General features: G+C 45.9%; 1 protein-coding gene across 1 annotated transcript in view; it reads left to right on the top strand.

Annotated features, from left to right (window-relative positions):
- The first annotated feature begins 201 nt into the window (after positions 1 to 201).
- LOC129828542 (netrin receptor UNC5B-b-like) overlaps positions 202 to 17,389 on the top strand; it is a 217,420-nt gene continuing 200,232 nt past the window's right edge. The window contains exon 1 of the mRNA XM_055889563.1: positions 202 to 1,105. Coding sequence (XP_055745538.1) covers positions 1,024 to 1,105 — 82 coding nt within the window. The 5' untranslated portion in view covers positions 202 to 1,023. The remainder of the gene's footprint in view (positions 1,106 to 17,389) is intronic.

The following is a 17,389-nucleotide window of genomic DNA, read 5'->3' as shown; positions in this document are numbered from 1 at the left end:
CCTATAAGCGCCTTACCTGACACCTTGACAGTTTAAACTAAATCAATTAGTCAACAACTAGGCTAATTGACTTAATGACTTCCTGAATCCATATGAATCGGATTCGTCCATAGATATCGCTTCCGTGTTTTCGATCTCTCCCTTCTCTTCTCTCGCTCCAACTCTCTTTAGTCTCTCCCTTCACTTCTTTATCATCCACAACTCTCGGAGGGTGATGTTCAATGATTGGCTAAGGTGGGGCATGGGAGACTGGACGCTGGCATTTCTGATCCGTGTTCATGTTTAGACTACACCCTTTGCACACCCACGGAGCAGAGAGGATGGACGGCGCGCGCCGGGAGTGTGAAAAGCCTCGAGCTCTGACATAATAACCGGTGGCGGTGGAAGCGGCAGTAGCAGCGGACTAGAGACGACCAAGAGCAGGGTCAATACTTTTTTATCGTTTCAACGGGCGAAGTTGACTAGTGCTGAAGTAGAGCAGCAGCTACAGTTTTCCTCTTTGTTTTCATACATTTATTTTATTATTGCTCTGCCTCAAATGTTAAAAGATACGGAGCTCTGGCTGATATAAGTCTATGGAACTTTCTTAATATGACTTGTCCTGCCAGCACTTATTTTATGGTTCGCATTTACCCCTGAACGCGAGTGGAGTTGGATGTGATAATATATGGGACATTGTTCCATAAAGTTATTCATTTAGTTTATCCTGCGTTATCGGTGATATGTGTCTTATCCACACAGACTTCTATTGGAGGAACTCATAGCAATAAATAACATCGTTTTTCTTTTTACGGGATTGTATTTATTTAACCCATGTTGATTTATTTATTCCAGTAACCTAAACTACATCTAGCCGACCCAAACAAATATTTGGACACCGTTTATATTTTGGAGAATGATTTGTCATTGAGAAATTATATTTTTTTTAAAGGACAGACAGCCTACATTGAAGAGAGTGGATTGGCGATATCCAGGGGCATCGAGAGCACCTGGGACAAATCGCGGTGGCGTAACCCGGTAAAGATGCTCACTTTTTGGATGCAGCGTGACCAATGCCTCTGTCTTCTACTTGTTGTCACCAGTGGATATCTCGTCTCTGATGCTGGTAAGGAAGCTTGCTATACCTTTTATAACGCGGGCTATGTGGAGCTTTAACTTGACTGTGTTGAGAAGGCATATGACTGACACTCAAAAGTAAATGCATTTTAATACTTTGGCCCGATAGGCTATACGAAATACGTAGCATGGACTGTTTTGAATCAAGATACACCTGCTATACAAGATCGCCTTGTTACCTGTGCCCTGTCCTGTCATGATAGCGAGAGCAACACACACACGTACACACACATAATTTCTCTCTCTCTCTCTCTCTCTCGTGTGCAATCTGAAATTATGACTCGTTAAGGTTTATTGCATGGTTTGATATTTAGATGCCCTTAGCTACATGTTTTACTATTTGTTTTGGAGATGAGCTTGGCTCCGCGGGAGCCCAAAGGAATCGAACATTTTAACTGCACTGAACAAAGATGAACACAACTGTAACGGCTTTCCTCTTCCTCTTCATCCAAAGAGGAGGAGCAGGGATTCGACCAAAATGCAGCTTCGTGATATGACATGATGATTTATTAAAGTAAAGACGAAAAAACACAAACACTTTAACAAACTACCAAAACAATAAACGAGGTAGACAGACCTGAACGACGAACTTACATGAAACACGAAGAACGCATGAACAGGAAAACTGACTACATAAAACGAACAAACAAAACCGAAACAGTCCCGTGTGGCTCAACATACACAGACACAGGAGACAACCACCCACAAACAATCAAAGTGAAAACACCTACCTTAATATGGCTCTTAATCAGAGGAAATGAAAACCATCTGCCTCTAATTGAGAGCCATATCAGGTCACCCTTAACAAACATAGAAACACACAACATAGACTACCCACCCAAACTCACGCCCTGACCGTCAAACACATACAAAATAACAGAAAACCGGTCAGGAACGTGACAACAACATGTAAAGTGTTGGTCCCATGTTGCATGAGCTGAAATACAAGATCCTCTCAAATGTTGTGCCCAAATTTGTTTACATCCCCATTAGTGAGCATTTCTCCTTTGCCAAGATAATCCATCCACCTGACAGGTGTGGCATATCAAGAAGCTGATTAAACAGCATGATCGTTACACAGGTGCACCTTGTGCTGGGGGACAATACATAGCCACTCTAAAAATGTGCAGTAAGAGAAAGGGGAGGAGAGGAGAGGGGAAGGGAGGAGAGGGGGAGGAGAGGGGAAGGGAGGAGAGGGGAAGGGAGGGGAAGGGAAGGGAGGGGAGGGGAAGGGAGGGGAAGGGAAGGGAGGAGAGGGGAAGGGAAGGGAGGGGAGGAGAGGGGAAGGGAAGGGAGGGGAAGGGAAGGGAGGGGAGGGGAAGGGAGGAGAGGGGAAGGGAAGGGAGGGGAAGGGAAGGGAGGAGAGGAGAGGGGAAGGGAAGGGAGGGGAAGGGAGAGGAGGAGGAGAGGGGAAGGGAAGGGAAGGGAGGAGAGGGGAAGGGAAGGGAAGGGAGGGGAAGGGAAGGGAGGAGAGGGGAAGGGAGGGGAGGGGAAGGGAGAGGAGGAGGAGAGGGGAAGGGAGGAGAGGGGAAGGGAAGGGAGGGGAGGAGAGGGGAAGGGAGAGGAGGGGAAGGGAGGAGAGGAGGGGAGGGGAGGGGAGGGGAAGGGAGGAGAGGGGAAGAGAGGGGAGGGGAGGGGAAGGGAGGAGAGGGGAGGGGAAGGGAGAGGAGGAGGAGAGGGGAAGGGAGGAGAGGGGAAGGGAGGGGAAGTGAGAGGGGAAGGGAGGGGAAGGGAAGGGAGGAGAGGGGAAGGGAGGGGAAGGGAAGGGAGGAGAGGGGAAGGGAAGGGAGGAGAGGGGAAGGGAAGGGAGGAGAGGGGAAGGGAGGAGAGGGGAGGGGAAGGGAGAGGAGGAGGAGAGGGGAAGGGAGGAGAGGGGAAGGGAGGGGAAGTGAGAGGAGGAGGAGAGGGGAAGGGAGGAGAGGGGAAGGGAAGGGAGGGGAAGGGAAGGGAGGAGAGGGGAAGGGAAGGGAGGGGAAGGGAGGAGAGGGGAAGGGAAGGGAAGGGAGGGGAAGGGAAGGGAGGGGAAGGGAAGGGAGGAGAGGGGAAGGGAGGAGAGGAGAGGGGAAGGGAAGGGAGGGGAAGGGAGAGGAGGAGGAGAGGGGAAGGGAAGGGAGGGGAAGGGAAGGGAGGGGAAGGGAAGGGAGGGGAAGGGAAGGGAGGGGAAGGGAAGGGAAGGGAGGAGAAGGGAAGGGAAGGGAGGAGAGGGGAAGGGGAGGGAGGGAAGGGAGGGGAAGGGAAGGGAGGGGAAGGGAGAGGAGGAGGAGAGGGGAAGGGAGGAGAGGGGAGGGAAAGGGAGGGAAGGGAGAGGGGAAGGGAGGAGAGGGGAAGGGAGGAGAGGGGAAGGGAAGGGAGGAGAGGGGAAGGGAGGGAGGAGAGGGGAAGGGAGGGGAGGAGAGGGGAAGGGAGAGGAGGGGAAGGGAGGAGAGGAGGAGAGGGGAAGGGAGGGGAAGGGAGGAGAGGGGAAGGGAAGGGAGGAGAGGGGAAGGGAGAGGAGGGGAAGGGAGGAGAGGGGAAGGGAGGAGAGGGGAAGGGAGGAGAGGGGAAGGAAGGAGAGGGGAAGGGAAGGGAGGGGAAGTGAGAGGAGGAGGAGAGGGGAAGGGAGGAGAGGGGAAGGGAGGAGAGGGGAAGAGAGGGGAAGGGAGGGGAAGGGAGGAGAGGGGAGGGGAAGGGAGGAGAGGGGAAGGGAGAGGAGGGGAAGGGAGGGGAGGGGAAGGGAGAGGAGGAGGGGAGGGGAAGGGAGGAGAGGAGAGGGGAAGGGAAGGGAGAGGAGAGGAAGGGAGGAGAGGGGAAGGGAGAGGAGGAGGAGAGGGGAAAGGAGGAGAGGGGAAGGGAGAGGGGAGGAGGAGTGTTGTTTGAAGCCGAGGATGAGGCGAGACGAAGACGAAACACTTGTATCTTGTGAATTGGCTTCAGACCTGCATCACTGTCCATCTCTTGTAAGTGACTTTTCCCCCAAAATACCCTCTGCCATTCATATTACTGCAATGCAAACTTCTGAATTTGTCACGTCTCATCCGTTACCTCCGGAATTAGCGCACTACACTTGCCTAACAGTTGCCCCCTCTAAGTAGGGCAGTGTAAACAAAATTGTCTCGATGAGCCAAAAATGATAATCGCAGACCAATGTTTTTGAAACAGCTGAATTGTAATTTTATTTTTTATTTTTGAGACTTGTTTTTTAAGGATTTAACTGAAATTGTAGTTGTAACGATGTGCGCTGAGAGTCAGGAGGCAAGTTCAGGGAGTGTTTTAATAAAATTAACGGAACAAAACACAAAACAAGAAACATTAGCAGCACACAGACAGGAAACGACGACACCTGGGGAAGGAACCAAAGGGAGTGACATATATTGGGAAGATAAATCATGGGAGTCCAGGTGAGTCTGACGACCGGTGCAGGTGCCCGTCACGATGGTGACCGGTGTGCGCCATAGCGAGCATCCTGGTGACCCTAGAAGCCGGAGAGGGAGCCCTAGTGACAGTAGTAACAGGCTGTTACGTTCTGAAATGGTCGCCTGTAGCTTTAAATCTCTCGACAGCACTGAGAATGATCAATGATTTTCAGTCGCAATTTGCTTTTACCTCGATATAATGACTTCCATGATATTGCTAAAAAGCCTGGTTTGTTCTAAGGTAACTTTAATACGCTGGTGTAGGACAAAGAGCTATCTAGCTATGGTTCAGCTAAACGTTAACATTCAGCTAACAGCCAGCGCCATTTATGTGAGGAAAATGCAGGAAATATTTTGTCTAGCTAGCTAGCGATCATAACCTAGCTGTGTAACCTAATATTATAATGTGTATTACACTGCATGGTAACGTTACTGTACTTTTATATTTGTATGTGGAAGGGTAAACGTTCATTAGTGATATGCTAACGTTACTTGATAACGAAGCATGTTGTTAGTTAGCTAGCTAGCAAGCAGGAGTTAGCTGCATATTGTCAGCTGATTTTAATGTGTACGGAAGAGGAAAAACACTTGAATTGTCTGCACACGCTTGTGAATTGTTGCATTATTCAAGATTGTAATATGTTTTAGAAGGGGTAAAAAGTAGCTTGAACTGTTAAATAGTTTGTGCTTGCTGGCTACTGGGATATTTACTGGTCAGTTTGAGCTGCGGACCAAGAATGTCGCGTTGCCAGGATGTGAGTTGAAAAGTAGAACGTCTCTTTGGCCGCTCCTCTCCTTGTTGTGGGAATAGGGCCTTAGGAGCACCACAGCATCGAGGCTGTTTAGGGATGTGCCGTATTTAGCCTTTTTAATACAATAACTCAGGCATAATTAAGAGCTGTTCTGTGTAGTTTGTTTAAGCTGAGTGATACAACTGAGTAATGATTAACCAACTGAGTAATGATTAGCCAACTGAGTAATGATTAGCCAACTGAGTAATGATTAGCCAACTGAGTAATGATTAGCCAACTGAGTAATGATTAGCCAACTGAGTAATGATTAGCCAACTGAGTAATGATTAGCCAACTGAGTAATGATTAGCCAACTGAGTAATGATTAGCCAACTGAGTAATGATTAGCCAACTGAGTAATGATTAGCCAACTGAGTAATGATTAGCCAACCGAGTAATGATTAGCCAACCGAGTAATGATTAGCCAACCGAGTAATGATTAGCCAACCGAGTAATGATTAGCCAACCGAGTAATGATTAGCCAACCGAGTAATGATTAGCCAACCGAGTAATGATTAGCCAACCGAGTAATGATTAGCCAACCGAGTAATGATTAGCCAACCGAGTAATGATTAGCCAACCGAGTAATGATTAGCCAACCGAGTAATGATTAGCCAACCGAGTAATGATTAGCCAACCGAGTAATGATTAGCCAACCGAGTAATGATTAGCCAACCGAGTAATGATTAGCCAACCGAGTAATGATTAGCCAACCGAGTAATGATACGCCAATCGAGTAATGATAAGCCAATCGAGTAATGATAAACCGTTCCTGTCAGAGTTGGAGGGATATGGGTTTTTATGGAACCACCTGTAACCCCAGTTGTTGCTCAATGAAACTAGGTTATCATTTTAATCACATAGTCCTATCTATATAACAATAAAGGTTATTATTTAATCACGTAGTCCTGTCTGTATATCAAAAGCTGCTGTGAAGTTCCACTTTGCTTTTACATTAGGCCTACCATTTCTCTCTCTCGCTTTGTCCCCCCCTTCTCTCTCTCTGTCCCCTCTCTCTCTCTGCCTGCCTGATAGTCAGATTATGACAGAAGGTAGGCAGAGGTCTGAAGGTTTTAGTCGGTCGACGGTGGGCTGGAGGGTTTTAGTCGGTCGACGGTGGGCTGGAGGGTTTTAGTCGGTCGACGGTGGGCTGGAGGGGTTTTAGTCGGTCGACGGTGGGCTGGAGGGGTTTTAGTCGGTCGACGGTGGGCTGGAGGGGTTTTGGTCGGTCGACGGTGGGCTGGAGGGGTTTCGGTCGGTCGACGGTGGGCTGGAGGGGTTTCGGTCGGTCGACGGTGGGCTGGAGGGGTTTCGGTCGGTCGACGGTGGGCTGGAGGGTTTTAGTCGGTCGGCGGTGGGCTGGAGGGGTTTTAGTCGGTCGACGGTGGGCTGGGGGGGTTTTAGTCGGTCGACGGTGGGCTGGGGGGGTTTTAGTCGGTCGGCGGTGGGCTGGATGGGGTTTTGGTCGGTCGGCGGTGGGCTGGATGGGGTTTCGGTCGGTCGACGGTGGGCTGGAGGGGTTTCGGTCGGTCGACGGTGGGCTGGAGGGGTTTCGGTCGGTCGACGGTGGGCTGGAGGGGTTTCGGTCGGTCGACGGTGGGCTGGAGGGGTTTCGGTCGGTCGACGGTGGGCTGGAGGGGTTTCGGTCGGTCGGCGGTGGGCTGGAGGGGTTTCGGCCGGTCGGCGGTGGGCTGGAGGGGTTTCGGTCGGTCGACGGTGGGCTGGGGGGGTTTCGGTCGGTCGACGGTGGGCTGGGGGGGTTTCGGTCGGTCGACGGTGGGCTGGGGGGGTTTCGGTCGATCGACGGTGGGCTGGAGGGTTTTGGTCGGTCGGCGGTGGGCTGGAGGGTTTTGGTCGGTCGGCGGTGGGCTGGAGGGTTTTAGTCGGTCGGCGGTGGGCTGGATGGGGTTTTAGTCGGTCGACGGTGGGCTGGAGGGTTTTAGTCGGTCGGCGGTGTGCTGGAGGGGTTTTAGTCGGTCGACGGTGGGCTGGAGGGGTTTTAGTCGGTCGACGGTGTGCTGGAGGGGTTTTAGTCGGTCGTCGGTGGGCTGGAGGGGTTTTAGTCGGTGGGCTGTTCCAATAGAGCAGATAGTGCTGGACTATATCAAATGACAAGTCGTAGAATACATGGGGGGGGCTAAGAAACTCAATTTACCTCTAGTGATGATACACAACAGGGTAACTTTAACATTATCTTGTCGGACTCTTAGGTTGGTTCTTGAAATAACGCAAAGCCTTGACTATACCCCACCCACAAACTGTGTGTCAGTCAGAATGTTTTCCCTGGACAGACAGACCAACAGACCAGAAAAGCTGCTTATGTCTATAAAAAACAGAGGACAGAATCAGAATGCTCAGCATGAGAAATCAGAATCGTTATTTTGTCACATGCTTCTTAAACAGGTGTGGACTAATAGCTTACGGGCCTTTCCAAACAATGCAGAAGAGAAATTTAAAAAAAAAATCTAATTGAATGTGCGATTGTGTAAGCTTGCCTTGCAGCTGAAGCAACAGCTAATTATGTACTTGCTTATTGTGTAGTGGAGGATAAAAATAACTAAATGCCTATGGATGTGTAGCTAGCTACAGGATGTAGCTTATCTGTGTATGGACCCTAAAACGTTTGGTATGAATATTAGTTCACAACCTATCAACTATCGTAGTTGTATCAACGTCAAGTCTGAATGGCATTAATGACGCCTATGGTTGAGTCCTATTTACACATGTACTGTAGTTATTATTTTGTAGTCTGTACATTGAATATATTCACTGATCATGTACTCTAACTTGGCAAATAAAGGTGTGGTTCAGGTATGAATCTCTGAGACATTTCAGTCATAAACTCCATTAGTTGAATGATGCTGTGTCTACATGTATTACAATTACACACTTCAACAGTGTTTACCACTGTTCCTGGGACATCAATGATTACACATTGTAACTATGCAATAGACTAGAAACATGATTGATTTGTAATTCATATATATAGAAACAAAACCTATGCATATGTAACTCCCTTCATCGGCATTAATCTGAGGACACAGGATAGTATTTCAATGAAGTACTTAATTTCAACCAGTGGAGAATCTGAAACGCTTTATTGAAAAAAAGCTCATTATCCAGGTGTTTTAAATACATAAATGCATTATAATAATATATAATATTATGTAATATTATATTATAAATACAAGTTCAATCTGTACTTCAATGCACATATGGTGTGCATTATAAAACGAGGAAGAAAGACCAGGTGGGGAGAGAGTTGTAGAAGACAGAAAGGGAAAGAGGTAAGAACAGAGGCAGACAGCATATGATTAATGAATTACAGTGCTACCCTCATATTCTCTCAGTTCATCACAATTGCGGTGTCTCCTAACCAGCCTTGGGCCCCCAGTTGGCTTGAAGGTTGAGATGGCGATGACGGGACTGACTTTCCTCTCACATCAAAACATACCTGCAGACGAGTGACAGATGGATAGAGAGAGATGGATAGAGAGGGAGCATAATTAAGACTTGTTTTTTTTAATTCTAACACGGTCAGTCATCATAATCATCAGGAGGTGAAATGCAAAACTGACCTTGGATCACTAACTCTGGGACTACTGCATCTATTTAATAATACTTCCTGTTGACCTGAGCAAGTGACCTCTCACCTATGATCATGCTGTGCCCTCGGTGTCAGCCAGTTCAGATGCAGAACGGGGTTCACCAAAACACCTGATATAACCTAGAGGATTTAGGGAGAGAGGGGTGAAGAGAGGGGTGAAGAGACTTATTGTGTGTGGTCTCACCTGGTGTCCACACTAAGTGGCTACAGAGTACTTTATGCTGAAAAACAGACACATGAGGACAAACAACGGATGATATGCCAATAGAAGATACTGTACAGTTGAAGTCAGAAGTTCATACACTTAGGTTGGAGTCATTGAAACTAATTTTTCAACCACGAATTTCTTAACAAACTAAAGTTTGTGCAAGTCGTTTAGGACATCTACTTTGTGCAGGACGTCAATTTTCCAACAATTGTTTACAGACAGATTATTTCACTTATAACTCACTGTATCACAATTCCAGTGGGTCAGAAGTTTACATACACTAAGTTAACTGTGCCTTTAAACAGCTTGGAAAATTCAAAACAAAGTCATGTGTTAGAAGCTTCTGATATGCTAATTGACATAATTTGAACCAATTGGAGGTGTCGAAGTATTTCAAAGCCTACCTTCAAACTCAGTGCCTCTTTGCTTGACATCATGGGAAAATCGAAAGAAATCAGCCTAGACCTCAGAGAGAAATTATAGACGTCCACAAGTCTGGTTCATCCTTGGGAGCAATTTCTAAACGCCTGAAGGTACCACGTTCATCTGTACAAACAATAGTACGCAAGTATAAACACCATGGGACCACACAGCTGTCACACTGCTCAGGAAGGAGACGAGTTCTGTCTCCTAGAGATGAATGTACTTTGGTGCAAAAAGTGCAAATCAATCCCAGAACAACAGCAAAGGACCTTGTGAAGATGCTGTAAGAAACAGGTACACAAGTATTTCTATCCACAGTAAAACAAGTCCTATATCGACAACCTGAAAGGTCGCTCAGCAGGAAAGAAGCCACTGCTCCAAAACCGCCATTAAAAAAAGCCAGACTACAGTTCGCAACTACATATGGGGATAAAGATCATACTTTTGAGAAATGTCCTCTGGTCTAATGAAACAAAAAATAGAATTGTTTGGCCATAATGACCATCATTATGTTTGGAGGATAAGGGGGGAGGCTTGCAAGCCGAAGAACACCATCCCAACCGTGAAGTACGGGGGTGGCAGCATCATGTTGTGGGGGTGCTTTGCTGCAGGAGGGACTGGTGCACTTCACAAAATAGATGTTATCATGAGGCGGGAAAATTGTGGATATATTGAAGCGGCATTATGTAGGGAAGTTAAAGCTTGGTCACAAACGGGTCTTCCAAATGGACAATGACCCCAAACATACTTCCAAAGTTGTAGCAAAATGGCTTAAGGACAACAAAGTCAAGGTGTTGGAGTGGCCATCATAAAGCCCTGACCTCAATCCTATAGAAAATTTGTGGGCAGAACTGAAAAAGCATGAAGAAGCTTGTGGAAGGCTATCCGAAAGGTTTGACCCAAGTTAAACAATTTAAAGGCAATGCTACCAAATACTAATTTAATGCATGTAAACTTCTGACCCACTGGGAATATAACGAAATAAATAAAAGCTGAAATAAATCACTATTATTCTGACATTTCACTTCTTTCACTTTCTTAAAATAAAATAAAAATAACACAGAACAGTTTAATTACCTCTGGTTATGGACACTTTTGCCAGCAATAAAACCTCCACGTCCTGTTCCTCGGACAGTGAACATCTGGCAATATCTACATTTTCCACTCCTTGATCAACTCGCTCTCTGAAAGTAAAGAAAATAGCTTCTTTTTTGTAGATATGAAAAGAATAACTGAGATATGACCGTTCAATCTAGATGTCATTTTCAGGATACGTCAATTCATTAGTTATTCATTAGGTGATGGGAAATATGCACTGACACCTGCTACAGCTACACGCTGCAAGGACTCCATTGCTTGGAGACTTCCTTTGACCATTCTAAAGCATGGGGCATCCATGACGTTAGTAGTTATACATCAAACTTGCCAGTATATTAACTATAGTTATCTAACTACCCAATGTTTATTAACTTCCCGTCATTCTTAACTAAATGGTTAATAGTCGTTGTGCGTTCTCAATTGACATTCGGGGGGAATTCGCTCTAACTATAAACACCGATTTCAGAGCACTCTCATCCGAGTGTACCAGAGCGCAGAATAATTCATTTACGAGCGCTCAACACCGGTTGAATATGGCTGTTGTCAGTAAACGTCAGCAAAAAAAGCGTAATTAAATTGTTTCCAGCAGCACAGTCACCAACGCTCTGGTTAACACAATCTGCCTAACCAGCTCAGCTAGGGCGAGTAAAATTGTCAGTAGTCTCATTTGTGTCTGGAAGTAGCTAGCAAGCTAGCCAACGTTAGCTTGGTTGCTTGAATTCTGTTGTAAGGCCAGAACGCTCAAATCAACCCTACTCCTCGGCCTGAACGTCCAGTATGTGCTCTGACAACGCTCTGAATTTATGAGCGTCACGTTGTACAGCGCCCTATTTTCTTTTCCATCCTAACGGAAACAAAAAGGGTTTTTCATTTTTCATGGAATAGAAACACCATAATATTAATCAAATTAATTGAGCAAGTACCAGACAAAAGTTTGGACAACTACTCAGGATCACAACTATGAAATAACACCGGTCTCCCACATGCCCAGCATTCTGTAGTACAGACATGACCTGCTCTCCTTATGGAAGGAATTAGGCACTTTCCCATGTTTACCACAGTATCAAATATATTTATATAGCCCTTCGTACATCAGCTGAAATCTCAAAGTGCTGTACAGAAATCCAGCCTAAAACCTCAAACAGTGAGCAATGCAGGTGTAGAAGCACGGTGGCTAGGAAAAACTCCCTAGAAAGGCCAAGACCTAGAGAGGAACCAGGCTATGAGGGGTGACCAGTCCTCTTCTGGCTGTGCCGGGTGGAGATTATAACAGAACATGGCCAAGATGTTCAAATGTTCATAAATGACCAGCATGGTCAAATAATAATAATCACAGTAGTTGTCGAGGGTGCAGCACCTCAGGAGTAAATGTCAGTTGGCTTTTCATAGCAAAGTATCTCTACCGCTCCTGCGGTCTCTAGAGAGTTGAAAACAGCAGGTCTGAGACAGGTAGCACGTCCGGTGAACAGGTCAGGGTTCCATAGCCGCAGGCAGAACAGTTGAAACTGGAGGAGCAGCACGGCCAGGTGGACTGGGGACAGCAAGGAGTCATCATGTCAGGTCGTCCTGAGGCATGGTCCTAGGGCTCAGGTCCTCCGAGAGAAAGAAAGAGAGAATTAGAGAGAGCATACTTAAATTCCCACAGGACACCAGATAAGACAGGACAAGTACTCCCAGATACAACAAACTGACCCTAGCCCCCCGACACATGAACTAATGCAGCATAAATACCGGAGGCTGAGACAGGAGGGGTCAGGAGACACTGTGGCCCCATCCGATGATACCCCCAGACAGGGCCAAACAGGAAGGATATAACCCCACCCACTTTGCCAAGGCACAGCCCCCACCCCACTAGAGGGATCACTTCAACCACCAACTTACCATCCTGAGACAAGGCCGAGTATAGCCCACAAAGATCTCTGCCATGGCACAACCCAAGGGGGGGCGCCAACCCAGACAGGAAGATCACGTCAGTGACTCAACCCACTCAAGTGACGCACCCCTCCTAGGGACGGCATGAAAGAGCACCAGTAAGCCAGTGACTCAGCCCCTGTAATAGGGTTAGAGGCAAAGAACTCCAGTGGAGAGAGGGGAACCGGCCAGGCAGAGACAGCAAGGGCGGTTCGTTGCTCCAGAGCCTTTCCGTTCACCTTCACACTCCTGGGCCAGACTATACTCAATCATAGGACCTACTGAAGAGATGAGTCTTTAATAAAGGCTTAAAGGTTGAGACCGAGTCTGCGTCTCTCACATGGGTAGGCAGACCATTCCATCAAAATGGAGATCTATAGGAGAAAGCTCTGTCTCCAGCTGTTTGCTTAAAAATTCTAGGGACAATTAGGAGGCCTGCGTCTTGTGACCGTAGCGTACGTGTAGGTATGTACGGCAGGACCAACTCGGAAAGATAGGTAGGAGCAAGCCCATGTAACGCTTTGTAGGTTAACAGTAAAACCTTGAAATCAGCCCTTGGCTTAACAGGAAGCCAGTGTAGGGAGGCTAGCACTGGAGTAATATTATCAAATTTTGGGGTTCTAGTCAGGATTCTAGCAGCCGTATTTAGCACTAACTGAAGTTTATTTAGTGCTTTATCCGGAAAGTAGAGCAGTGCAGTAGTCTAGCCTAGAAGTAACAAATGCATGGATTAATTTTTCTGCATCATTTTTGGACAGAAAATGTCTGATTTTTGCAATGTTACGTAGATGGAAAAAAGCTGTCCTTGAAACAGTCTTGATATGTTCGTCAAAAGAGAGATCAGGGTCCAGAGTAACGCCGAGGTCCTTCACAGTTTTATTTCAGACGACTTTACAACCATCAAGATTAATTGTCAGATTTAACAGAAGATCTCTTTGTTTCTTGGGACCTAGAACAAGCATCTCTGCTTTGTCCGAGTTTAAAAGTAAAACGTTTTCAGCCATCCACTTCTTTATGTCTGAAACACAAGCTTCTAGCGAGGGCAATTTTGGGGCTTCACCATGTTTCATTGAAATGTACAGCTGTGTGTCATCCGCATAGCAGTGAAAGTTAACATTTATGTTTTCGAATGACATCCCCAAGAGGTAAAATATATAGAGAAAACAATAATGGTCCTAAAATGGAACCTTGAGGAACACCGAAATGTATAGTTGATTTGTCAGAGGGCAAACCATTCACAGAGACAAACTGATATCTTTCCAACAGATAAGATCTAAACCAGGACAGAACTTGTCGTGTAGACCAATTTGGGTTTCCAATCTCTCCAAAAGAATGTGGTGATCGATGGTATCAAAGGCAGCACTAAGGTCTAGTAGAGCGAGGACAGATGCAGAGCCTCGGTCTGACGCCATTAAAAGGTAATTTACCACCTTCACAAGTGCAGTCTCAGTGCTATGATGGGGTCTAAAACCAGACTGAAGCGTTTCGTATACATTGTTTGTCTTCAGAAAGGCAGTGAGTTGCTGCGCAACAGCTTTTTCAATTTTTTTTGAGAGGAATGGATGATTCGATATAGGCCGATAGTTTTTTTTTTTTTTTTTTTTTTTTTTTTTTTTTTTTTATATTTTCTGGGTCAAGGTTTGGCTTTTTCAAGAGGCTTTATTACTGCCAATTTTAGTGAGTTTGGTACACATCCAGTGGATAGAGAGACGTTTATTATGTTCAACATAGGAGGGCCAAGCACATGAAGCAGCTCTTTAAGTAGTTTAGTTGGAATAGGGTCCAGTATGCAGCTTGAAGGTTTAGAGGCCATGATTATTTTCATCATTGTGTCAAGAGATATAGTACTAAACCACTTAAGTGTCTCTCTTGATCCTAGGTCCTGGCAGAGTTGTGCAGACTCAGGACAGCTGAGCTTTGGAGGAATACTCTGATTTAAAGGAGTCCGTAATTTGCTTTCTAATGATCATGATCTTTTCCTCAAAGAAGTTCATGAATTTATTACTGCTGAAGTGAAAGCCATCCTCACTTGGGGAATGCTGCTTTTTAGTTAGCTTTGCGACAGTTTCAAAAATACGTTTTGGATTGTTCTTATTTTCCTCAATTAAGTTGGAAAAATAGGATGATCAAGCAGCAGTGAGGGCTCTTCGATACTGCACGGTACTGTCTTTCCAAGCTAGTTGGAAGACTTCCAGTTTGGTGTGGCGCCATTTCCTTTCCAATTTTCTGGAAGCTTGCTTCAGAGCTCGGGTATTTTCTGTATACCAGGGAGCTAGTTTATTATGACAAATGTTTTTCGTTTTTAGGGGTGCAACTGCATCTAGGGTATTGCGCAAGGTTAAATTGAGTTCCTCAGTTAGGTGGTTAACTGATTTTTGTCCTCTGACGTCCTTGGGTAGGCAGAAGGAGTCTGGAAGGGCATCAAGGAATCTTTCTGTTGTCTGAGAATTTATAGCACGGCTTTTGATGCTCCTTGGTTGGGGTCTGAGCAGATTATTTGTTGCGATTGCAAACGTAATAAAATGGTGGTCCGATAGTCCAGGATTATGAGGAAAAACATTAAGATCTACAACATTTATTCCATGGGACACAACTAGGTCGAGAGTATGACTGTGGCATGCATGTATTGTGTAACATAAAGTCCTATTAGTGTCATCTGATGAAGATAATCAAAGGTCAGTGATTCATTTTATCTCTTTCTGCTTTTTGTGAAAGCATCTTTCGCTGGAAAAATGGCTGTGCTTATTGTGGTTTTGTGGTGACCTAACATAATCGTTTGTAGTGCTTTCACTGAAAAGCATATTTGAAATCGGACACTTTGGAGAGATTAACAACAAGAATAACTCTAAAATGATATAAGACACATGTATGTTTGAGGAATTTTATTTATGAGATTTCTGTTTTTTGAATTTGGCGCCCTGCACTTTATCTGGCTGCTGTCATATCGATCCCGGTAGCGGGATGCAGCCATAAGAAGTTAACGTCGGTAGCCCTGCCCCCTGGTAAACAGTGTATGATCACTGGATGATTAGTTTTAAGTCTAATACTGCGGGTAACGGAGTCACCAATGACTAGGGTTTTCAATTTGTCAGAGCTAATGGTGGGAAGCTGTATGTATTGTAGACTGCCTAATAAGCAAAAAAAGACAGTTCGTTAATAAAATAATGATTTTAAAAAAAATACTCTTTCAAATTGTAGATGTTGATTTAGTTATGGATCCATAACGAATTACTATGGGAATAAATATCACTGATTTACAGAAATATTGGAACAAAGTTGTCTAATGAAGGCAAACAATATAGAATCGTCCAATCCTGTAGCCTTCTCCCAACCGTCACGTCGTACAGCGCCATATTTTCCATTCCATCCTAACGGAAACACTGAGGGTTTCGTTTTTTTTTTTTCTCTGAATAGAATAATAAAATGAATTAAGCCAAATGTCTTAATCAATCCCAATATACTATGTTATTACAAAAAAAGGTTTTAAATTCTATGGTAATGCCAATACGGAATACTATCAAATGTTTCTCAACGATGCCCTCTGGTGGTCAAACTAGCAGTAACTTGCAGTTAACAGGAAAAAAATGTCTGACAATTTAATAACGTGCCACAGAATGCTGCAGCAGCCCGCAGTATGATGCAACTTTTTAAAGGAGGAACCCCTGTAGCAGCAGCTATGATGATGTGACGAGTCAAAATAGTTAGTAGTCCGCGTAGCTATTGGTGAACTTTTTAACTAACTATTTTGAAGTCTTGCGGGGGTAGAATGGCTTGCGGGGGTAGAAGCTGTTCAGGGTCCTGAGAAATATTTAACTAATGTTTAAATACATAGTGGAGGGATTTGTACTGAAGTCCTGGCCAGAGAGTAGAGCTGGGAGGATGAGTGGAGAGGAGAGAGGGAGATGTGAATTGAGGGAGGAGATGAGAGGAGGAGGTACGGGAGAGGAGGAGGAGAGAAGAGATGGGAGAAGAGGAACAGGAGCGGAGAGAAGAGAAGGATACGAGAAGGAGGTGATGGAGAGGAGGAGGTGATGGAGATGTGGAAGAGAGGAGAGGAAGAGGATGAACAGTAGAGGAGAGAAGGAAGGTGAGGAGAGGAAGAAGTGATGGAGAGGTGGAAGAGAGGAGGAGGAGGAGAGGGAAGAGATGAGGAAGAGAGAGGGAAGAGATGAGGGAGAGGAAGAGAAGGAGGGAATTGAGGGAGGAGGTACGGGAGAGGAGGAGAGGAGGAAGAGATGGGAGGAGAGAAGAGATGGGAGAAGAGGAACAGGAGAGAAGAGAAGGAGGTGATGGAGAGGAGGAGGTGATGGAGATGTGGAAGAGAGGAGAGGAAGAGGACGAACAGGAGAGGAGAGAAGGAAGGTGAGGAGAGGTGGAAGAGAGGAGAGGAGGAGGAGGAGAGGGAAGAGATGAGGAAGGGAAGATATGGAGAGAGGAGGAGGAGAAGGAAGAGGGAAGAGGGAAGGGAGAAGGAGGAGGAAGAGAGGAGAGGGAGGAAGAGAGAGGAGAGGGGGAAGAGATGGGAGGGGAGGAGGAGGAGGAGGAAAGGAACAGGAGAGGCGAGGAGGAAGTGATGGAAATGGAGAGGTGGAGGAGAGGAGAAAGTGAGGGGAGGAGAGGAGAGAGAGAGGAGAGGAAGAGAGAAGAGATGATGAAGAGAGGAAAGCAGACAATGTCCCAGTAAAAAGTTTTGTCTGAGAGAAAGAATAGGGATACGATAGGCTGGAGAGGTATATTTAGGGGCTCGGCAGGATGGTACAGACAGATAGCATTTATCTTCTGTCTCATTATGTCTTGGCTGGCATTCTTTCATTTTTCTTCACCCTCTTTCCCTCCGTCACTC

The sequence above is a fragment of the Salvelinus fontinalis genome, chromosome 30, assembly GCF_029448725.1.
Source record: "Salvelinus fontinalis isolate EN_2023a chromosome 30, ASM2944872v1, whole genome shotgun sequence".
Lineage (NCBI taxonomy): Eukaryota > Metazoa > Chordata > Actinopteri > Salmoniformes > Salmonidae > Salvelinus > Salvelinus fontinalis.
The sequence above is the reverse complement of the archived record's forward strand: the minus strand, read 5'-3'. Positions and strand labels throughout refer to the sequence as shown.